Below are 24,451 nucleotides of genomic sequence, written 5' to 3'. Positions count from 1 at the left end.
AGCTTACTATTGTGCAGTCAAGAGTCCATGTTTCAGTGTTCAAACACCTGTCTTGGGTTTCTGAAGCTAATTTGTCACCTGTGAGGACTCTGGGACAAACACACAGCTTGCGGTTCATTTCTACATCTGTTTGTGTTTCCTCAGTTTCCCAGCATGCCCTGGCTGTGGTGGTGGAGGTGAATGAGGGGGAAAGATCTGTCCTGCTGCCCTGTATGTACTCAGGTTTCATACCTGTGGACCCCACAATGATGTGGAATCGCAGTGATCTTCATCCCAAATCTGTCCACCTACGACGAGGAGGAGGAGATGATCTCAGAGGACAAAACCGGCGTTACAGCAGACGCACATCGGTGAGGCGTGATGCTCTGCACACTTTAGACTTCAGCCTCACTCTGAAAAAACCACAACTGATCGACAGTAGCAGCTACACCTACTCCATCTGTGCTGGGAGAGAGGAACAGACACTGACAGATATACAGCTGCAGGTCAAAGGTCAGCAACAAACACCTGCTTATCATGCAGGTCAGGAGTCAGTACTGTAGACGGATCAGAGCTTAAACTCAAAGTCTTCTGCCAATCCTTTAAAACAAACAACAGCGTTTTAGATCTAAGCTCCATGGTCGTCACAAAGCAGACGAAAAATGAGGAGAACACTTTGTATAAAAACTGCAGAATCATTCATGATATTTTCTTTTTTCTGATGAAAGTTTTTAGTTGTAAAAACTGTGTAACACTCTTCAGGGATGCTGAGGTTTTTCACCACTTGCTGGCTCCCAGTGAAACCCAAGACCTCATTAAAAAAAGCTAACAAGCAAAGTAAAATGCTGAGTTCAACCAGCTGTTGTTAAACTTGTCTGCTGACTCCCAAAGGATCATGTGGATGTGGGATACTGTCCAAGGGCAGGTTACCTAGGGCCTGCTTTAGGGTGTCCTGCTATCATCAGCAATGTTAGCATCACTGACAGGTAGGAGTCCAGTTCCTTAGCTGACCTTTGTGTAGCCCTGCCATGTCTCTGATATTTACACATTCACTGAAAGTAGTAGCATGACCTATATTTGGCCATTTATATCCACAGTTACTTTTGTTTTCAGCTTTTAACTTAGTTTAACTCAGGGCAAGCAAATTCTGCTCGGACACTTTTGATCTGATCTGTGGGGTTCTGCAAGGCTCAATTCTGAGTCCATTATTTTTTATTTTACATCCTTTATTTAGCTGAGGTCATTAAATGTTATCAATTCTATGCTGATGGCATCCAGCTGTCTGTCTTTTAAGCCTTGCCATCTGGATAGGCTGCCCAGTAATGGTAATCTTGTTGTATTTGATTCTTCTCTGAGCTTTGACTCAGATGCAAAATCTCTATGGGGTCTGTTTTATATAGAAAAGTACAGACAAGAGACACGAGCTGCGTTTGTTCTGCAGGCTCTTCCTCATCTGAGGTACAGGAGAGTTGCAACGGCCTATCACACTCACAGCTACTTCTCCCTTGTGGCGATGCTGCGCAATTACATCATCATAGCTTCAACTGAAAAGAGCAAAAGCACAATGAAATAAGGCCTTTTACATGAATAAATGTTTAAACCAAATTACAATGTTGACCATACACTTGTAGGTGCCACACAAGCTCGAAGCACACTTCATTTATTTGCTTTACATCGACTCCCAGTTGATTTTAGAATTAGTTATAAAATTCTCTTACCTACATACAACAGTGTAGCACTCCAGCCTTGTTCTGTGGACTCCTTCAAAAGGCAGTTGAAAACGTTTCTGTCAGGTGTGTTTTTTTATTGCTTGAGCACTCTACAACTAACTTTCATTTTCTTACTTAGCCTTTATACCAATCATGTCACTGACCTGTTAGTCTAATTACATACACATGTTCAGCCAGCTGTTTCTTTTCAGTACCGCTTAGTTATGTTTAAATTACACTACATTTGCATGCTGAAAACCTTTATAAGCGTCTTTTAGAAAAGGTCTTTGTGTGCATTAAGCAATGTTTCCATGGCATCAAGGGTTTTTAATGTTGGAAATGACCAAATTATGATTAAATGGAATATTAGCATTAAAGATCCAGTTTAGTTTCATTGGACAAAAAGAAACGCTAAATGTATTACAACAGAGTTAGAGGTCAGCAACATTAATGCTCAGCTCCCAGATGTCTAGTCGATTTTGTGATTTATTGTCCTCTCAGACCAGCAGGTGGAGGTGAAGGTGGAGGAAGGCTCAGACTCTGTCATCCTGCCCTGCAAAACAAAACCTGACCTGCCTGATGACACCACAGTGGAGTGGACTCGCTCTGACCCAGAACTCTGGATAGTCCATGTGTATTTAAACAGAAGTGACCACCTTAAGAAACAGGACGGCCTTTACAGAGACCGAACAAAGATGAATGAAGACCTGCTGAGAACTGGAGACCTCAGTCTGACCCTGAAACACCCCACAGAGAGAGACAGTGGAGGATACATCTGCACCATCTACAGGGACAAAAACATCCTGAGACAGAAAGTAGTGCTGCAGGTCAAAGGTCAGAGATATATATCAAAGGTTCTGTATATGTAAGCCATACTTGTGATATCATTATTATTATGTTTTAACATTAGGCTCTTTTATTGTTTTCTACATAGAGCGGTTTCCATCCTGGGGCATAGCGCTCCCAATTATTCTGGTTCTCGTTGTTTCTGGAGGTCTGTTATTTTATTTCATGTCAGGTGAGTCCCTCCTACATTACCCATAACACTGACGCTTAGCAGGTATCCTTCCAGATTTTGGTTATGTAGGTAGCTTCAGGGTTAATCCTGGGTTTTCTGTGCTATGAAGGTGGTTCATTTTTTAACAGGGAAAATCGCCATGGTAACATATGCTGTGAATCTCCAAAAGTTGATTCTGTTCATCTGGACGTTGTGTTTTGTGGGAGAAACGTTTCGTCACTCATCCAAGTGACGTCTCTGCTGGGGAAATACATTTGACTAAAACCCCCTAAATGACATGCAAACTGTGCGTTGCATTGTTACAGGAATGTCAGTGCAACAAGTTGAGGACTTGTATAAACATGTATAAACCCCGCCCCTTTCATGTGAACTTGCAGGATAAACTCTGGGTTAACTTAAATGATTCATGTGACCTTCTATCAGAATCGCAATGATGGACTAAGTGAATCCAGGTAACAGAAAGATATTCTGGGCATGTTGAACTGTTTTTGTAGTTTAGTGTCAGAAGCTGAAAGAGTTGAGAGTTACAAACAGCTGATACAGAGAGCTGAAGAGAAACTTCCAGGTTTGTTCCAGAAGTCAGAAAACCTCCTTCAGACTCAGTCATTGATCAGTGAAACAGCTCCACAACATGACTTTACTAAACAGCTTACACCTTTCATAAAGTCTCGCAAGAGTCAGCTTTCTATAGATATAAACAAAATGGAAATGTACTGATACGTGATCAGAATTACAATATTTCTGACTGCCTGATTCAAAATGAATCGAATTGTCGATCAAATCAATTCTGAAAATCAGCGACGATACCCAGCCCTAATCATGTTGTCCTTTGTTATTCTCTCAGTTTACCAGGTGGAGGTGAAATCGGGGGTGGAGTCTGTCCAGTTGCCCTGCAAAACCACAGTTAACCTGCCCGAAGACGCTAAAGTGGAGTGGAAGGACAACGATTACAGGACGGTCCATGTGTATCAGAACGGCTCTGACCAGCCTGAAGAACAGCACAAGGATTATAAAGGCCGAACAAAGATGAAGAGAAACCTGCTGGAACCTGGAGACCTCAGTCTGACCCTGAAATACCCCACAATCACACACACGTACACCTGCACCGTCCACAGCAGGGAGGGAAAGATCCTGATGAAGAAACAAGTGCTGCTCTTTGTCAGTGGAGGTGAGTGCTGTAGATACAGGGCAGAGGTCAGAGGTCACTGTAAAAGCTCAGAGATGAACTGTGAGTGTCCACATCATCCATGAGACTTTCATGAGTTTCTCATAATGTTTGTTTAGCATGTGGCTAGCATACTGCTAAAGCTCAGTCAGTCCCACATATATGTGTACGCTGTTAGCGCTCACGTCTCAGTCACAATCACTACATGCATGTTTTTTTATGAAAACTTTCTGATATTCCACATAAACACACGTGGAAATATCACAAGTCTGAGTCGATGAAACAAGGAGTGGAATTGGAGGTAATGTTACCATCAGTGTTGTTGTTGCTGTCTGTATCACTTACACGTGCTTCACTGTCTTCTCAGTCCCCCAGAAGGAGGTGGATGCAGGAAAGGACTTTGTACAGCTGTCCTGTAAAACCACACTTGATTTACCTCATGATGCTGAAGTGGAGAGACGCTAACAGGAAGGTCCACATGTATCAGGATGGCTGTGATCAGCCAGATAGACAGGATCAGGATTACAGAGGCCGAACAGAGATGAATAAAGACCTGCTGAAATCTGGAGACCTCAGTCTGACCCTGAAACACCCCACAGAGAGAGACACACAAGTCTACACCTGCACCGTCTACAGCCAAGAGGGAAACATCGTGTTTAAGAAAGCAGTGGGCAATCTGAGAGTCAAAGGTCAGAGAGGATTTTATTGGTTCACACACTGTGTTCTCTCTGTGTTAGACCTACACTATCTTATACAGGCTGCATGCTTTAGCCTAACGACAGCTGGGATAGACTCAACTATGACCCTGCACTGAAGAAGAAAAATACTGGGGCACCACTATCAGTGATGGAAAATAGAAACGGAAAGTGTTATCTCACAGGATGAACCATTAATTGATTTATAATCAAATCATCCATAATGAGAAATCTAAGCAAGCTTTGGATTAGATCATATAAAGACAGTAGTGTCATGGTTCCTGGATCATTGACCCAGTTTTGTGTTTTGTGGACTCTCAAGCTCTGCATTCAGTTTGTCTCCTGGTTGTTCTGTTGTTACAGTACATGTGCAATAATGTCCCAGCTGACACAGGCAGGAGGGAGAAAACATAATGTGAGGAGAAAATTGTTAGAAGACAAAGAAACTCAGACTCAAGATATCTTTTTCATGTACATATACATGGACGATCCCCCGTCCCTGGTCCGATCGGCTCTGCACCATTCAGCTACTGCCTACGTGTGCAGAACAGATGTTACACAGAGGAAAACCGCCCAGGGCTCTTAGCACATTCTTTATTTATACTTCAAGTAAGTTTCCACAGCAGTAGGAGTGGCATGTATGGAACTGATAATATCTCCTTAAAAGGAGATACCTTTAGCTTGTCTGTTGAAAAAGGAGATAGCTTGGTATGTATAGAAAACAAAACATTCCTTATAAGGAGAGAGACCGTTAACTTGTCTGTTAACACAGGAGGAAGTATCGTATGTCACAGCATTCCTCTGCACATATGTTTTCACTCCCTTTCTCTGTGGTGGTTCCAATTCACAAGCTCTTCTTCCTTTAAATGAAGCTACAAATAAACATAACACAAAACTCAAAAATCTTTCATCACATAATAAAGACAGACAACAAATAGAAACGCAATGAATCTCCGACTGCTACAGCTGCAACAGAAAAAGTAGAAAATAAAAGCACAGAGCATCTGGAAGACAACAATATGAAAGAGCCTGCAAGCGACCAGCGGACCCCGTCCCAGGCAGGGCACATGAGTGTACTAAGTTTAAAGTAGGGATTTGGAATTGATAAGAATTTAGTGATTCCGATTCCATTATCAATCAGATATTGATTTGGTTTCTGGTCGATTTTCATCGGCTCTCTGTGAGCGTGACCACCATCACTAAGCAGCAATAAATTATTTATCTAGTTAAGTACATGCTGTGTGATCAAATGTTTGTGCGTGTTGGAGCTATTTCCCTTCTTTGTTGCCATCAGGATTGGGGTCGTTACTTAAAAAAACACCACCACTCCCACCACCAACCGAGGCAGACACAATTCAATTCAATTCAATTCAATTTTATTTATATAGCGCCAAATCACAACAAAGGTCTTCACACAGATTCCCCAAAATGACACCTGCAGATCTCCAGCCCCCAGGAAGCCGCCAAACGACCACAGTCACAGAAAACCCCACAGCCAGCTGCAGGGCATACAGGGAGACAAGCCTCCAGCCGACCACCATCAGTGACCATGTAGTTCATTGATGGTGGTCGGCTGATCTGGTCAGTGATCAGTGAAACAAATTCATCCAGTTGTTTTTATGCAGACATTCTCCTCAAACTGACGTAATCTAGAAGTAAGTAAATGAGTCTGAAATTCCTCACAGAGTTACTGGAGGCCAACATGACGCCTCCAGACTAAGTATCTGGTTACAAACCAAGAGTTTTAGGACCGAGTACAATTACCTCAGTTTTATCTGAATAGCATGTATATAGTTATCAGCAGAGTTGTCTGTGGAGTACGTGCATGTGTTTGAGTGTGTAAGGCTCATTTTTCTGACATTACTGGATTATTCAAAATTTAAATGGGATACGTGAAGACTGTTACTTTTAATCATTCTCTCCGGGTGTTTATATTGAGGCTTTTAAAGCAGTTATGATGCCTAACAAGCAGATTACAGATTTGTACTTTTCCACAGAGTGCTTGTTCTTGGTCCAGCCATGACCAGTCTAATAGGTTTAATCCATTCTGAAACACAGCACTTTGTTGGATAAGAAGTAGTGTAAAGAATGTGGTAGTTGTAGATTACCACTGTGTTTTGGTTTTTGTAGAGTTTTTAAAGTTATTCTCAGGTGTCTATCTCAGAGGAACTCTACATCTTCGGTCAGGATGGATTATGAATGGAGAGATTTTTTTATAATCTTTGGGCAAGTGCAAAGTATTTTAAGGCTTACATTTGTGAGTGAGGTTGGGCAGTAGCTGGATGGAAGCGTAGGATCTTGGGCTGGTTTAAGAAGCAGACTAATGATGGCAGAGATCATGTTTGGAGATAGTGTGTGATTATTGTAAATCTGAATTACCATCTTGAAAAAAGAAGGTGCCAGTGTAGGCCAAAATGTAAAATGGCTGGAAAACCATGTGGACCTGGGGCTGTTTCAGAATTCAGACACTGAATGAGGTGAATCCAGAAAATGGTACATTAGTTGGATTAATCTGTGATGAGTATAAAGCTTCATAACAATCTTTAACATCTTTATGTATTTATTGTTGATCATGAGGAATCTTCCCAGTGGAAGCGTTTTTTCCTTATTTAGATTTAAGTGGTTTTGGGGGGAAATTTTCCAGATTTATTACCATGTTCAAGGTTCTCCAAACGCAGCTTTTGCATCAGAAACTGTTCGCTTGTGAATTATTTCATTCTAGTTTTAGTTTGTTGGTTTAGCTTGTTGTTGGTGAGGCATCACAGGCAGAGTCTAATGATCGAATTTCTTGTTCAGTTCTAATACAAGCCTTTTTCCCTCCTTTGTCTTATGTGAACAATAAGATATTATGTTAGCCTTTCCAGCTTCCCATAGAACACGGTGATATTCCTGGTGGGCCATTGTTATCTAAATATGTTGCCCATTCCTTTTTTGAAATAATTAATGAAGTCTTGTTCTTTAAGTAATGATGTATTTAATCTCCGGCTCCAGTGGTGTAAGTGAGCGTGTGACTGATGTACTGGTGATGTATATAATTGTGTTTCCCTGCTTTGCAAACATTTAAACTATATTCTTTGACTTACTGCATTAAGTCTCCCGTGTTCTGCGTATGAGTGCAATACATGAGATGTTCTTGTTTGTCTGTATCATGCTGTACATTAGACAGATAGCTGCTTCTAGTTAGATGTAGTAGAGAAGAGTATACAGCTGTGGTTCGTTGACCTGGTGTGAGGGGGTCAAATTAGTGTCAGGTCATACATGCAGAAATAATTGTCACTTCTCAGATGTGACAATTAAGACTCAGATGAATGAATCGTTTCTTGTCCTTTCTCCTGGCTCTCAGTATTATTGGAGATAAAGTATCTGAATTTCAGGAGCAGCCCCACGCCTCCAAACACACCCCACGGGCCTATCTATATATGATCCCCCAGTTCTACAAGCTTTTCCTGCTCCACCCTTCAATCCTTTCACTTCTCATTAGTACATGGAACTGATTTGACTTTGATTTGTGTAACAAAGTGATTTCCACGTCTCCTTCATGATGTGACAGTGTCAGAGCTGAATGCACTTGTAGAGTATCATGTTTTTATGGCTCACATTTAAAGTGTTGCAGCTCTAATGTACAGCTGTCATATTAGAAATAGAAGCAGCTCTGATTTTAGTGCTCAAAGAAATCTATGAAGTTATGAATTCACACATGAACAGTTTTCTGCAGCGTTCCTCTCGGCCTTATTTGCAGCTCCACTCTTGTTTTTGGTCTATTGTTGTTGTTTGTCCTTGTCTGACTGTCTTGTCTCTGCAGGGAGAGTTCAGGTCCAGGATCAAACAGGGGACATCAGGAACAGAAGCAGCTCCATTGATCCGACTCCTCTGATGGCTGATCAATCAGTTTGATCTGTGTGTTCTTTGATTATTGATCAGTGATGTCAGAGTTATGTTGATGTCAGACGCTAAGCTTTTTCGATCCGGACATTGCTACGGTTGAACTCATCAAACGGGTTCTAGATCCAGATGAAGTTGATGATCATGACTGCAACCGTAATCTTATAACTGTAATGCCCAATGTGATGTGGTGTGAACACGTCAGCCGAATTGTGTTCAAACTGCTGAAGCTGCAGCCCGAGGATAGACTCACTGCCCGCATGTTATTGAATGACAACCAGTGGATATGGATTTCCCATGTGACTCCAGATACCATCGATCGTGTGAAACATTACGCTGGCATCAAATCCACTAAGTGAAATGCTGTGTGATCCTTTTTCACATTCTAATCATTTGTACCTTTAATGTTCATCATGCCCCCATATATATTATGGGTTTGGGTTGTTGACAAATAAAACAGATTCATCACTCTATCTCATGTGGTTGACTTCTTTTATTGACACAGCTTATATGTTATACAGGTAGGGACATGCACAGGAGTAAATAGTAATACGTACAGACAATGCAAGACACACACAACAAAAAACGGTAAGGTGTGCCTTGTGTCCTGATTCTTTTATATTGAGGATGAAAACAAACAAAAACTGGTTGTTAAGAGATATATTCTAAAATACTTCTTCAGTAGAGAATCAGAGAAGAGAAACACAGAATTTCTTGCTAGCAAGGGCAGCCTCCAGAACTGAGACTCGCACTGAGGACTGCCCTGGTCTTTATTTATAAACTCCAGTGAGCGTTTGTTCCTTACATTGGTGTGTGTGTGTGTGTGTGTGTGTGTGTGTGTGTGTGTGTGTGTGTGTGTGTCAGAGTGTGACCCCATAAATGACTTCCCTTAACCTGCTGGTCTGGAAAGTCCAACAGTTCATCTATATGTAAAAAGGCACTTAGACTAAAACTGACATAGCTACGTTAATCCTACCGTAAAACAATAAGACAAGGTACGACCTCTCCCATGCTCGTAGGATGTGGGGGTGAATGCCAGAACACCCTGGAATGTTACAGACCTCCTAGGATGAGACATTCTTTCAATATGCCACCAGCTATATACTTCTAAACACAAATGATTATATGCAGTATTCTACCATATGCAAACTTATATCATTAAAAGATTATACTGACTACGAAGTACAATTTTCCATTGACACTGGTCCAGATGAGTTCAGTCAAACAATGATTTTATTGAACACACGCATGGGGAGCATCATCAGCGTAGATCTCCGCTAAAAAGCTTCAAAATGGTTTTGATATGTCAGGGTTTAGCCCCTTCTTGCGTCAGCAAAGCAGATAATATGCATCAGTTACAGTTAATGACAGTTAGACAAGTTTCCATTATCTGCAACCTTTTTACCATACATGGCTGTTTGTTTCAACCGTCTCACCCTCCAGATGTTTCTCGTTGACTTGTTCTTTTCATGCTTATCTTTAACACGTCCTGCATCAACAGTTGCTATGCAAGCACAAATGCAGTTACAAGCTAAATGTATCTCTCACTTCTGACCTAGAACTTATTTGTGTCTGTAAGCGTGCTTGCATTGGCCTTCTTGCGCTCTAAGTCACCTTACACAATATATCGTCTGGACATTCACGCCAGACGAAGCTTAGGACCTTAAGAGGACTGAGCGCCAACTCTTTATGAGCGCATTTTAAATTTATGTATAAAAATAATTACAACTCCACATTTAATAAAAGTTTTAATAAAGTGGCACTAATAAAAGCCATGTAAGCAATGATATATTTTCTTTTATTTCCACACTTGACATAAACACATACAAGCCAAGTGGCGATCATATATACATAAACCCTAGAACGATCACAATCAACGTCGCAATAAGCCCTCCAACGGCGACAGTAGCTTTTGAACAGCCACTGAGCTCTTTTATCGTACTCTTGTACTCTTCCATCGCATTTTTCAGCCTGTCAACTGCAAATTAAAAGAAAAACAAAAGTGTTAGGACATATGTAACACACTTTGAAAAAAAAAAAACTGCTAACATTGTTGTGCCCTTACTGTGTGGTGATATGTCTATCAAGTGAACACTGGTGTTGATGGGTTCCAAGAACTGTAAAGTAGGCAAGGCTATAGAGTAGAGCACATGACATATCATTATCATTTTTTTACAATAGCGACAAACATCCGCGGACTCTTGAGCTATGTTCACGAACTACTGTACATACACTCGGTGGTAGAAGTTTCGCTTCTGTTCGATTGAACAGACCTCGTCGTTTGCGAGCATGTCTGATCATCTGCCCCTCTTCGTTTGTATATACACATTCTACATTTGTCAGCTCCATGACCTTCAGGCATTGTGGCGGCTTGGACTTTTGAACAACAACCCGCCGGGATTTCTGTTTGACTCATCGTGTGATTCCATATCTCCATTACACGCCACGTAGACGGGTTACTATGGTATAATATACACCCCAGTGTTCAAGTGTTCAGGTTTGGCGAAAACTGTGAAAAGCTCCCCCCCTAACATGTATTGCCCTTCGTCACTGCAGCTGAGGAAGCGGATAGTAACTTGGTACCCCGATCTCACGGGTGTTACACTGTACAAATGGTTGGTGGGTGAGATACGCAGTCTGTCTTTGTAAAACACAGATGTCGGACTGTCTAAAATGCCTGGTAATGTGATAGCATCTGCCATTCACCCGATCACAGCGCTCTCTGTAACTGCTGTTTTGTTTAATTGCGCTTTGACTAGAGGACCGGCACAAGAAACACAGCGCAAAGGTTAGCGCTCGCACAGCTGCATTCAAGGAGTACATTGTCAATACAACATCCGGCTTCTACGAGCAACTGTCAGATCACGTCTTTATATAATCTCACGAATTCCCCCCGACTGAGCGCACAGTTCCCGACCAAAAAACCCACCGGACCCCCGACCAAATGTAATTTTCTAATTAAACATACACAGCCCCGCAACATTGTGTGTTAGGCCTAGCTTTGTGTTCACAGAGCAACTTAGTTAAAAAGCACAAAATGTGTAATTTTATTAAGTTGCATAAAAGGTACAGATCATTCCATGTTATTCTTCATGCGCTTCTTTATTTGTGTCTTATTATGTGTCTTAGTGTATTGCTACACTACACATAATGTTCCATGCCATGAAGAAGTGTGCTGTGTAACTCAGATGTGAGGTCCGAGATGCAAGGTCCAGACCAAGAATCCTGTCTATGTGTGTGTCAGCCTCTATACGCGAAAAAGTATGGATGTAGATAACACTAGGAGGGTCTTGGAAAGATGTGTTCACGCGGACCATGTGACATATTAGTGCCAAGTATCCTGACGAGAAACATCCTACAAATCGGTGGAAAAGAATATCATATATACATAGGCGAACTGTGTTTCGCGGGACGCAAAAATCCGTCCAGCTTGCTGGAACAGATTACCAGTTGGTTCGCTGAGCTTACGTCTGAACATCGCAAGCTGGGATTCGACGTATTGCCGTAAGGAACATTTGGTACTTTGCATAAGAAAACAACACCACTGACCGGCAGACTCACTATAGCCACTCTCTGTATTGCCAAACCACACGACCCTGACGAATCAAGCGACTGCATACCTGCCATCTGTAATACACGACAAGCGTGTCAAGCATGATACGTCTGAGACAATGCCACCGATCGAACAGCATCTCGGCTACTTATTGGACTTATGTTAACCCTTGTGCTTCCGTGAGGTTTCTGTGGCGCTGATGGCGTGCGGGCGTCGCGGCCCGAGGGGACCCCCAAGCAAAGCGCAGCTGGGGCAGTTGGTGATCGCGTATCTGGAGCACATGTGCAGGTGGCACCGGGTCTTGGCCTTGATGTCCTTGCTCCTGCGATACACATGCCACGCTTTGTCGGTGGGGTGTCACGTGACCCCTCGGGGCACCTGGTTGCAGCGGCGGCGGGCTGGGCGAGCACTGGGGCGATCGCCCTGGCCTCAATCGCGGGGAGCGCAAGGGCTTTGCCTAACCGCTCAAGGAAGAGCCTTCACCTTTTGAGCTCGTCGTCGTAATCATTTTGGTCATCCCGGTACCCAGAAAAGTACCAAGAGCAAGGGGTGAGGAGCAGCACGTCTACGGTGACCTCGGGGCTTGGCCGGTACATGCAAGGCAGTCTCGCGCACCACTCGTCCCAAATGGCTCTGATAGGGGCCAGTTTGTGGTAGCCGCGCTCCTCGGGGTCGCGACACCGCCTGGCTTATCTGGCCTCTCGGTTGTTGAAACGCAAGGTGCTCGAGTAGACCTGGAAGGTCTTGAGTGACATTGCTGCTCTCCAATCCTTGATAGTGAAACGTGGCCCGTCGTGGCGGCCGTGTCCTCGGTGTCGCCGCTGCACCTCCTACCTCGATCTTATACTTCCACTGCCACGGTCCAGTGCATGACATAGCCTCCCTTTTCTGTTACGTGCTAGCAAATAACCGCATGTAGGGAAAGTCACGCGCCTAGTGTCCGCAGAATCCCTCAAAAAAAGCCGCAGCCTTAGTACCGCCAATCTCCACTCTTATCAGTTTGGGGTACTCCACTTCCCCTCTCGCGTTCCTTGTCCCTCTCCCTCCGACAATGCCGCCACTACGATGAGCCTGTCGCTTGGGGGTATTACGCTTCCCCCTGCGATGGGGGTACTCCTATTGCATTTCCCCGGCCTTCTTTTCTCGTAGCCCCAGCGCTCGGGAACCACAGACACCCCCAAGAGCTTAAACCCCATCAGGGTTAAGTTTCAGCCGCAACTTAGGGACTGAAAGCAACCGAAGTTGACAAAAGCGAACGAGTGGGGACAGCAGATCAGACAAATAAACAGGAGCCAGACCATTTAAAGATTTAAAACCCAATAAAAGAAAACAGATTTAAAACGGATCCTAAATTTGATGGGAAGCCAATGTAGAGAGGCCAAGACTGATGTGCTCAAATTTCCTTCTACCAATTAAAAATTGTGCCACCGCATTTAACACAACTGTCTCTAAATCAAGTAGAGCAATTGGTAGAAAAGCAGAAAACAGACTTGAGCAAGAAACATGCATGGCCAGGTGAGCAATAGATAGAGTCGGAGGTCTCAAGCTAGAAACCTTGTCCACAGAAAAATTAATAAAGTGATTGCACGTAACATCAGAAGACTGCAAAAGAACATGGGCTTCAATATTAAGTACAGAATTTATAGTGTTATACAAAACATGATGCATGTTATGCAAGCTAGCAGCAATAAGTTGAGAAAAATAAGAGTGCTTGGCGGCCTTTACTGCTCTCTGATAAACTTTCCAGACAAACATACAGCGTCTCCTTTTTCCACTCTCTTTCACATCTTCTACATTCTTTTCTAATGGCTCGGGTAGAATCAGTTAGTCAAAGACTAGCCTTGGGCATGCACTGTCTGAAACTTAAAGGAGCAACAACAGTGAGGACAAATTTACAAGCAGAATCCAAATAAATCCACACAGGCGCTATCTTGAGAAAATCAAGATGGCAAGTATCAAAACTCCAGGTTTTGATAGTATCAAAACTCCAGGTATTGATACTCAAGGGTTTGAGTTTTCACTCAGAAAACACCGGGCCAAAGACAAAATAAATCAGTCTGGACTTGAGAAAAAATCTGTTCATGTGGTAATTTTTATTTTTTGGTTAATAACTTTTTGTGTGCAAAGTAAACTCATATAATGATGAAAAACAAAACTAGAGGGTTTGAAACAGCTTTGTTAAAAATGCCTTCCTGTCTTTAACGACACCTGGTAAATAAGTTTTTATAAAATGAACTTTCATAGGCGGGTGTCTGTGAAGGTTCTCAGTCATCCAGGTCATCGTAGTCAAAGGAGCTTGCAAAGAAAAGCGTCTGGACTTCTTTAAGTTGCTTGAAGATGTTTCACCTCTCATCTGAGAAGCTTCTTCAGTTCTAAGGTCAAATGGTGGAGAGTCCCAGATATAAACCTAGTGGGAGTGACCCCCCACAGAGGGACAAAAGGACCCCTGATGATCCTCTAATAGCCTGAGCCAAGGTGTGAAACTGGGGGTGGGTCCCAATCAGCCAGAGTTTCGGGTGTGTTCATTGTGAAACCTGGCCCCACCTTATCATGCGAATTCCTGAGGTCAGATGGCCCAGGATGTGAGTGGGCGTTAAGGCGTCTGGGAAGGGATCTCAAAACTGGATTATAGATGGCAGAGAGTTGGTGTCGTAAACCCCGCCTCTGTTCAAAGATGGTCGCTCACAGTGGACATAGATGGCTTCTTTCACTCCTCTTTCAAACCATCTGTCCTCTCTGTCCAAAATGTGAACATTGGCATCCTCGAAAGAGTGACCTTTATCCTTAAGATGCAGATGGACTGCTGAGCTGCTCAGCAGTCCATCTGCATCTAAAGGTCAAAGGTCACTCTTTCGCCCACTCACATCCTGGGCCATCTGACCTCAGGAATTCGCATGATAAGGTGGGGCCAGGTTTCACAATGAACACACCCGAAACTCTGGCTGATTGGAGCCCACGCCCAGTTTCACACCTTGGCTCAGGCGATTAGAGGATCATCAGGGGGTCCTTTTGTCCCTCTGTGGGGGGTTACTCCCACTAGGTTTATATCTGGGACTCTCCACCATTTGACCTTAGAACTGAAGAAGCTTCTCGGATGAGAGGTGAAACGTCTTCAAGCAACTTAAAGAAGTCCAGACACTTTTCTTTGCAAGCTCCTTTGACTTTCATAGGCGGGCTAATAATTTGTCCTCTTCTGTAGTGTGTATAACTTCTAACATCTGATCTGGTGTAGGATAACATATTTGAGGTATTCATGTCAGCAACCAGCTGTCGTAGACAATCTTTGATAAATGTAATGTGTTAAATCTTAAATTTAAAAAACCTACCCTTAAGGATACTACAGTTACTAGCTACACTCTGATTTACACATCACACTGATACGCACACATATTCGAGTGGTTCCTAACATGAGCGTAATATTTACATCAGGACTAACTGGATGAAAAATCTCAATGATCAATTTTTGCTTCAGTTTCTAGGATTAAAGCTCAATATCTGTGAAGGATCTTTGACCTGTACACAAGGTGTTTGTGGCTGACCTTTGACCTGCAGCTGGATATCTCTCAGTCTCCGTTCTTCTCTCCCATCACTGATGGAGCAGGTGTAGATGCTGCTGTCAGTCTTTGTTGGTTTTGTCAGAGTGAGGCTGAAGTCTCCAGTGTCCAGAGCATCAGGTCTCATTGATGTGCGCCCGCTGTAACGCTGGTTTTGTCCTCTGAGATCGTCTGTTTCGTCTTGTCTCACATGGACAGATTTGGGATGGAGATCACTGCGAGTCCACATCACTGTGGGATTCTCAGGTATAAACCCAAAGTACTGACAGGGCAGCAGGACAGATCTTTCCCCCTCATTCACCTCCACCACCACACCCAGGGCATGCTGGGAAACTGAGGACACACAAATAAAAACACAAAAAAATGCCCATTGATGACATCATTCACAGCTGTAACCCTCAGGAGGCAAAATTCATTCAGGTTAATACTGTGTAATGTTACATTATTAGTGTATATTGATTACATAGATTCATAGTAACTGATGACAATTCTAACACTTTAACATCAACGACTAATAAAAACCTCTCCTCATCTCCAGAGTCGGGCAGTAAATAATTAAGTACAATTTTCTGGTATCTGGATTTCAGTACTTTTTTGTGACTCCTTTTTACTTTTACTCCCTACAATTTTAAACAGATATCTGAACTTTCTACTCCTTACATTTTCAAAACAGACTCGATACTTTTGGGGAGTTATTATTAGTATTTCATCACTGAGACCCTTTAACCGATTTGAGCCTGAACAGAAACTCATCAAAGTAAATCCTGTTAATTTATTAATCACCAGGAGATATCACATAAAAAGACGTGTCAAAGTCAGGGGTTAAAAGTGGTTAAAGGGTTTCTTTTGGTTTTGTTTTTGCCACAACACCTGAACAACTGCACGTGTTGTAAGTTGCAGTACGTCAGCATCTACAGTATATAAGTTTACTGTGTAAGCTTAGTCTGACAATGGCAGCTACATGATGCACATTGAAACTTAGCCTGTTATTTGAGTTGTTACTCTACAAAAGTAAAAGGCAATGTATTTTTTTCTGTAATTACTTACATCTGTCACTCTGGTGTTTACTTTGGTTAGCCATAGGTTTGTATGAGACCATGCATGCAGCACAGGGCAACCCCGTAGCATATGTTTGTATCATCACGGGCACAAGAAGCATTCTTCTCACTTTGTGGGAGTTGAGGTGTGTTTTCCCGAAACTGTGTTGGGTAAGATAACAAAGCACTGAATTCTAAATAGATGAATTACAAGTTATATTTGTACACTTGGCTTCAGGTAAGGTCATCTTTAAAGACCTAAAATTTGATAGTTTTAATCATAATTTAGCAGAGTAGAGTTGTTGTTGTTTTTTGTTTTTGTTTTTTTAAAAAAGGTTAGCTAGCCATTACTTTTAGCTAGCAAACGTGCTTCACAAATAAGAGAGTACATTGTCAGTTTTTCCACTTATAATTAAAATTTGTCACTTGTCAGGGTACAATAAATTGTTATCAGGAGAGAGTCCAGCCATTTCCCTCATTTTGTATGTGGATGAGTTTGAAGTGTGTAATCCGCTTGGCACCTCAAGAAAAAAAAGCGAAAAATTACAGCAGTGTATTGGATATTAGCTAATGTACCGCCATTGCTCAGGTGACATTGTGTATTATATTAACATTTTTTACTATTTAATTGTGTCCTTCTTCTTCTTTTTTCACAGCTGAATAATGAATTCTAAAGGATCACCACTGTTAACTTGGAAACAACCTTCTTAAAAACTGGACCAGACTGCACACACTGCACAGTGGACACACTGCAAGTCCCATAAGTTTACAATTTTAGACTTTTCGCCTAGTAAACTGTTTTCTTTTTTATTCTACAGAGTTCGATGGAAACAAAGAGAGAGGTCGCAATCCGTTGCCTGATGGTGTATCTGAAAAAAAAAAAAAAGAGGAGGATCTCTTCAGAGAACAGCTGGTAGGTAAGTCTCACTTTTTTGTTTTATTTTTAAATGGTACAAAAAAAAAAAAAAACCCGACATGTGCCCTTTTAACCTACTTGGCAGGATAGTGAGGAACAGTTCCCAGAAGAAGTGGTAAAGAATGTAGTCACCAGACATACAGCAGCATTTCTTCCACCCTAAAATTGTGATTGAAGGAACAACTGTCCTGGAAGACCTTGGTGTGCCCAAAGCGTGTTCCTTAATGATGGGGCTTATATACGTTACCTTTGTTGCGTTGTTGAACATTAAAACGTTTTGTCTTTTTTTTTTTTTTTATTCTGCGATATTTACCAAGTTGATAGGTTAAAGTTAATGCTTAATAATAAGCAGATTTGCAAAACCAATTGCCTTACGTTGTAATGTTTGTTTTCTGAGGTATTTTAGAAGGGCATGATTTAAAATTATTGTGATTTGGAAGACTTCATAGTTTATTGACTGTTTTATTTAATATACATTTACAAATCTTTATAGTGGTTCTCAAAGTTGATCATCAGGCCCCATTGCTCTGCTTGTTTCCCAGCTATCAAGACTCTACACAATGTTGATTGCCTGGTGTGTTCAGTCAATCGGAATTTGAAGACACCATTGTGGAGTAAAGAAAATGGAGTGAATTGGTATGTTTTGGCTTCTGATTCACTAAACAGACCTTGTCCAGGTAATAAACATTCTACATTTTCTTTCTTACTGAGGTCGTTTGTGGAGGGATTCTACTGAAGTACAGTTAAAGGGCTGCTCTTTGATTTATGTTGTATGACACGGAATTGCATTACTTGGAAAAATTTTTGCAATAAACTATTTAATCAGTTGGAATAAATGAAATAGCTATGTGTGATTTTAGAAAAGTTACTTTAGAAACTTGACACCATTTGCAGGATAGGATAGAGTAAAATATATGTAAAAAATGAGTTAGAGTAATGTCATTTTTTACTAATTACTAATGTAATTTTTCAACTTGATATTTTAGGAAAATCTAAATTAATGTTAGGTTGCTTAAACTTAATTATGTGTTTGGAGGTCAAAGTAAATCATGCTGGTTTGTTAAAGCAGTTGTGTTAGCCAAACCTAAAATTTACTTGCTGGATTTACTTAATAATATGCAACGTTTGTAACTTAAAGAGTTGAGCCAACAAAACATTTTTTAGAGTGAGGAAATAGAGATCTATTTTTATTAGTGCTGTCTAAATTAACGCGTCAACACGGATTAATCCATCATCATGATTAATCTGATTAAAATTTGTAACCCAATTAACCCATCTGGAGTGCAGAATGACTCAAAATCCCTGAAATGTTTCTCTCAATGCATTTCGGGCAGTTTGTCCAAGTAGATTCTGGGGTAGGATCTTACGTGATGTCCACGAACGCACCACTAACATCCACACCTTCCCAGTTAACAATTACTGGGCTTATAAGAAAGCTGCGATTCACTACCAGATGGCGGCATTTGGCAGTCTTGTCCATCCAAGGTGGCCGAGAGCATTAGGCAGCTAAGCGCTGTAGATCTCTCCAGGGAAGCTACTCAGTATAAGTATTGCCCTTTAGAGAGTGGTAAGTGGGACTCTTGCGTTTATCATAATGTGGCATGTAGTAGGGTGGACCTTGACGACTGTTTCCCTCTTTTGTTGCAGGATTGTGCTATACTGCTGCTGTCTTGTCTTATGCTGTTTTATTTGTTATGTGATGCTTTTCTAGAGAACAGTAACTTGGGGTGTATTTGTTTTATGTAGATCTCTTTTACTAATTTGTTTAACGTTTTATGCTTTGTTTTATTGCTTTAACGGAGGTGCGGCCGCTTGTTGAGGGGCTGGGTATGTGAGGTGGAGTCCCCTCCCTGATGCATTAGAGTTTAGAGTTTAGTGTAAATTACATGGGTGAGTAATTGGTGGCACCCTTGGGTACTCCTCCCTGTAGGTTGCCGCCTCAAGTGGCCGGTCTCCACTATTTTGTTTAGGGTTTTTTTGGTTTGTTTTTTTATCAAGCTATGATTGTTTTAGGGTAGCATCGTGGTAGGGAGTCTGGTCATTTTAATCATCGGTTGTTAATAAAGTGTGTTAATTAACTATTTTGTCGTCTCAACCCTGCTACATTAGGTGCCTTTCTGATTTTATAATTCTATGTTTTTTAGTAGTTCTTCTTAATACTGTAAAAATATTATAAATGGAATAATACTGTAAAGAATGTTATTAATGCAATTATAATAATGCAGGTTATATGGCAGCAATAAAAGAATTTCTGGATCCCCACAAAAGTGATAAAAACAAAAGAAGAAGCCATGGGACTAATGCGTTATTTTTGTGCCTCTATTCTGAGCACACGTAGAAAAAAATTGAGCGCATATAAAAAAAATTTGTGTTGCAAAGTGTTGCATTTTAAGGAGAAATTTATTTTGAGCAAAGAAAAGCTAAATTTGAGTGAACAAAATTCATTGCTACGTACAAAAAAACGTATTTCAGTGTTTGCTATTATCCACACACACACACACACACACAATAGCAGCCCCTCTCGCTCAGTTTGTGCATTTGCGCTCGCTCGCAATGTGTTGCTTGCACGCTCAACATTTCTGCCTGTGTGCATTCAACTCTTTCTGTACACCGTTATATTTGTGCCACAAAACCAACCAATCACAGACTTGGATGCAAAAAAAAAAAATCTGATTGGCGGTTTTGGTCTCCAATCAGCTCGAAATGACAAAATGCAATATCCCAGAATGCATTTCGTCCAAAACTCAAACGAGGCAGTGGCGGAGGAACACAGAGGGGCGGAGTTTGAAATATTACTCTTTCTGGGTCACAAAATAAACTTTTAAGATATTTTCATGCGAGAGTGGTGCTGTGTAAACTTTAAATATCTGCTCGATTAGCAAGACATCACATATTTGCGAAAGTGCTCTAACGTTTTCGAAGATGCCATGTAACATTTCAATAGCTTTTAAAACACTGTCAATATTTTGGGGGGGGGGGGGCTTTATTGTCTACATGTAGAGCCCTCAAAAAATTAGTCAACGGAATGTCTATCTGGATGCTACACTGTTTTCTTTGAGGTCTAAGGTCCACACCACAACCAAATACACACCATTCCGTTTAATGTATGGGAGAGAAGCAACATATCCTTGATTGTGCATGAATTAAATATAATCTTAATTAGAAAGTGTGCATATCGATACTGGCTGCAGCATCTTTTCTGCTTAGTTTCTAAATGCAAGACACATTTTACAGATAAGGTAAGTGACTAATTATTATTTCTTTATATTTGTATCTTTATGCAAAGTTATCAATGGCGAGCACACCTTTCAGTATAATGTGTTCACCTGTGCAAGTGTATCAAGAGTAAAAAGTGACTATAATAACAAGTGTTAATAATAAAAAATATGATAGGAGTCTATCTTTGTGGCAACATGAGTTCAAAGCTTTATAGTAGTATAATTAGTTTTAAAAATTAGTTATTATTGATAGTTTTTTCAGTTCATGTTTCACATGCTTTATTTGCCTTTGTGATTGTAATTGTTAATTAAAATTTGAAAATTTTAGCTGTCCTCCATCATTCTCCCAGAGGAGTCAAGTTACAGTGTATCTTCCACAAGAGACGCACAAGACAAAGTTTAAAAAAAAAACTGTAGAGGAAAATATAGCAAAGTCACAAAAATTACAAAAGGAAGACGTACAAAACCCTTCTGTACAATGTTGGAGATGAACTTCTTCTCCCAAACATGGGGAAACGTGGAAGGAAGATAGAAAGACTAGATCCAGATTTTTCAGGTCCCTACACTATTCATAAAATCTCTGGCAAATGTGTTAGATTAAAAAACATCGAGGGAGCTACTTTAAAAAATCAGTACAGCATTGACCATATTAAGCCGTACAGAAGAAGCAACCCTGTAAATGTCAGTGACAGTGACAAATGCCCAACTCACAGTCAGCCAGTGAACAGCAGCACAAACCTGAAGATGCCCCCATGTCATCCTACTGTTAACCCTCAGTGCCAGCAAAGATATCTGACCCTCTATTATTCATTATGCACCAAAAATGGCTGACAAAAGTTGTGCCTCCCACCAAGAGTTAAATTCAGCACCAGGACCAGAAAAGCTTGAACTTCCCTCACCGAAACAAAGCATAGAAAATGAAGATGGCATAGTGAACATCTCTTTTTGACCAGTTGGTCATTTGTTGCCAGTTTGGCGTTCCAACTTGATTCACTGTTGCATGACTTTGTTTGCTGTTATTGTGTTGTCTTCACTTGACCTGTTGGTCAGTTTAGCTGTCTGGTTTACAGAGAGTGGGCATGTCTGATCATTTCCTTCCATCGTGGCTCAAGAGTTGGGAGTTCGCCTTGTAATTGGAAGGTTGCCAGTTTGAGCCCCGGCTTGGACAGTCTCGGTCGTTGTGTCCTTGGGCAAGACACTTAACCTGTTGCCTACTGGTGGTGGTCAGAGGGCCCGGTGGCGCCAGTGTCCAGCAGCCTCGCCTCTGTCAGTGCGCCCCAGGGTGGCTGTGGCTACATTGTAGCTGCCATCACCAGTGGGTGGATGTGGCTGTGTCCCAATTCAGAGTCTGCACGCTTGAAATACGCGCACTACGCGTACTACGTACGGTGCGTACTATAAGTACGAGAAGTGCAGAAGTGAGAGGCTTGTAAAATGGGACGGTATACGCTTTGTTGTGCTGTTCAGGTTGCCTAGCAACCATGATACTAACCGCGAGACACGTTACAGCATTGTTTGACAGAAATGAAGGAGAAAAATGTTTTGTTGGTCAATCATTTTTGTCATGACATCATACATATATATATATACATACATATACATATATACACACATATACATATACATACACACATATACATATATATATATATATATATATATATATATATATATATATATATATATATATATATATATATATATATATATATATATATATATATATCTCTATCATATCATTGTGAAACCTGGTCCCACCTTATCATGCGAATTCCTGAGACCAGATGTCCCAAGGCGTCTGGGAAGGGATCTCAAAACTGGATTACTCTCTGCCATCTATAATCCAGTTTTGAGTTCCCTTCCCAGACGCCTTAACGCCCACTCACATCCTGGGCCATCTGATCTCAGGAATTCGCATGATAAGGTGGGGCCAGGTTTCACAATGAGCTCACCCGAAACTCTGGCTGATTGGGACCCACACCCAGTTTCACACCTTGGCTCAGGCGATTAGAGGATCATCAGGGGGTCCTTTTGTCCCTCTGTGGGGGGAAACTCCCACTAGGTTTATATCTGGGACTCTCCACCATTTGACCTTAGAACTGAAGAAGCTTCTCGGATGAGAGGTGAAACGTCTTCAAGCAACTTAAAGAAGTCCAGACGCTTTTCTTTGCAAGCTCCTTTGACTACGATGACCTGGATGACTGAGAACCTTCACAGACATAACCCCCATATGTTAACCCCCCTCCTCATCAGTAATGATCGGGGGGGGGGGGGGGGGGGGGGGTTATGACGAACTCTGAAAAAGTATAAGTGTAACGGATCCAGGGACTGCCCGCCGGATCTGCAGGAGGCTTTTATGCTATACACATCTCCCATGTACATGGTGAATAAAATTGTCTAATTGAATAAGCGTTCGTCTTGGAGTGATTTCTCGTTCCAGGTCAGAACCAAGAGATCGGGGGGGGGGGAGTCCAATCTTCCGTCAATTGATAGACGTGACGATAGATTTACGCTACGGCAGGATGTTTTGACAAAGTTTTTTTTTAATATATATTTTTTTATATATATATATATATTTTTTTTAAACTTTATTTACAAACAACAGTATAACATACAAGGCACCGTCATTAATCTGATTATGTTACATCCTCGGTTGAGCAATATAGCAAAAAAAAAAAAATGTTTTGACAAAGTAGGACGTTTTTCCAGAACACTGGAAGCAGCGCAGACACGAGGCTACTTTAGCATGGCTAACTAGCTCTGCCATACGGGAATCTGTGGCTACAAAGTCCACAGTCTGTTAGTCTGGTCTGTTTCTAACCTTCCCTCATACTTTTACTATTAAAGCCTCATCATTAAATCTGTATTTCCAACACTCACGGCAGAGGCGCGAGCTTCACCTGAGTGCAGCACAGAGGACTGTCTGTGGAGCTGCTGCAGGTTAAACAGAGACTTTCTTACCGTTCACGAGGAGCAGGAACACCACCAGCGTCTTCATCCTCCTTTAAAAACAACTCAAACCGACACAAAGTCCCGTTAAATCCTCTGCTGATCCAACGAACCCACACCTGGACACACCTGCAGCTCCAAACACGCCCACGCACAAAGTTTACTTTCTGTTTACGGGAAGTGAAACCGAACAGAGGAGGGGGACTCTACATCTACGTGCACAAAGGTTGGTGTAACAACAGCACTAGTGTTGCCTACAGAGCTAAGTACTGTAATAATCCCGGCAGTCTATGTAGCACTGGACGCCAGGGGCGATTCTAGGATCAGAGCTTTGGGGGTGCTGAGCACCCAGAGAGCTGCCCATCCAGGCAAGATAAACTTTACTCGCCACAATGAGACTTCTTCCCTGTCTCTGTCAATCCCTGCATCCTTAAATGTCTCCAGTTGTCCCGAGTTCCCTCTGTTCCTCGTCGTCTGTTGTCTTCATCTCCATTTTCAGTCATAATAATTTTACCATCTCTGTGCAAGTCTGCAAATTTCTTTATTAAATCATAAGATTCTTAAATTCATCAAGTCTCTCTGTGCCTGGGTCCTCGTCACAAAACATGACATCCATGTTTTGTACATTTTAACACAATTGAATCCCCACATTTGTGAAAGAAAAGCAAAACACTTTTTTTAAAGTCTGTAACAAAACCATCAAATCTGATAAAGGTTATTTAAATGCTGCTAAAGAAGAATGGATTGGAATAAAACAATACATATCCTAACCTTAA

The 24,451-nt window shown here is 41.6% G+C and overlaps 3 protein-coding genes across 4 annotated transcripts in view; 2 read left to right on the top strand and 1 right to left on the bottom strand.

Annotated features, from left to right (window-relative positions):
* Positions 1–24,451, top strand: part of LOC308395936 (NACHT, LRR and PYD domains-containing protein 3-like) — a 352,248-nt gene that overhangs the window by 139,532 nt on the left and 188,265 nt on the right. The gene's annotated exons all lie outside the window — the stretch shown is intronic.
* On the top strand, positions 249–5,620 carry LOC308400539 (uncharacterized protein; the record flags this gene model as incomplete). Its single annotated transcript, XM_080888298.1, has 5 exons — positions 249–492; positions 2,190–2,522; positions 2,623–2,706; positions 3,551–3,874; positions 4,239–5,620. 5 exons carry the CDS (start codon positions 249–251, stop codon positions 4,334–4,336), a joined length of 1,083 nt encoding a protein of 360 aa, XP_080744424.1. The 3' UTR covers positions 4,337–5,620.
* Positions 8,933–24,078, bottom strand: LOC308399118 (uncharacterized protein). Of its 2 annotated transcripts, XM_080886127.1 has the most exons (4): positions 23,688–24,073; positions 15,541–15,888; positions 10,514–10,582; positions 8,933–10,426 (listed from the first exon to the last, which is right to left on the bottom strand). In XM_080886127.1, the coding sequence occupies exons 1-4, from the start codon at positions 23,722–23,724 to the stop codon at positions 10,290–10,292; spliced, it is 591 nt and encodes a 196-aa protein (XP_080742253.1). In that variant the 5' UTR covers positions 23,725–24,073; the 3' UTR covers positions 8,933–10,289. The 2 variants fall into 2 exon arrangements, with proteins under 2 accessions (XP_080742253.1, XP_080742254.1); XM_080886128.1 differs by lacking the exon at positions 10,514–10,582 and having other exon boundaries at positions 23,688–24,078.

Source organism: Rhamphochromis sp. 'chilingali' (genome assembly GCF_963969265.1).
Source record: "Rhamphochromis sp. 'chilingali' genome assembly, chromosome: 1".
In the NCBI taxonomy this organism is placed as follows: domain Eukaryota; kingdom Metazoa; phylum Chordata; class Actinopteri; order Cichliformes; family Cichlidae; genus Rhamphochromis; species Rhamphochromis sp. 'chilingali'.
The sequence above is the reverse complement of the archived record's forward strand: the minus strand, read 5'-3'. Positions and strand labels throughout refer to the sequence as shown.

Excerpts from the sequence above, each read along its gene's own strand:
- LOC308399118 (XM_080886127.1), bottom strand. The coding sequence starts at position 23,724 with ATGAAGACGCTGGTGGTGTTCCTGCTCCTCGTGAACG. Across the intron at positions 15,889-23,687 it reads GTTCCTGCTCCTCGTGAACG|TTTCCCAGCATGCCCTGGGT; the intron begins GTAAGAAAGTCT and ends GTGTGTCCTCAG. Across the intron at positions 10,583-15,540 it reads TATCCAGCTGCAGGTCAAAG|CCTTGCCTACTTTACAGTTC; the intron begins GTCAGCCACAAA and ends TCTACTCTATAG.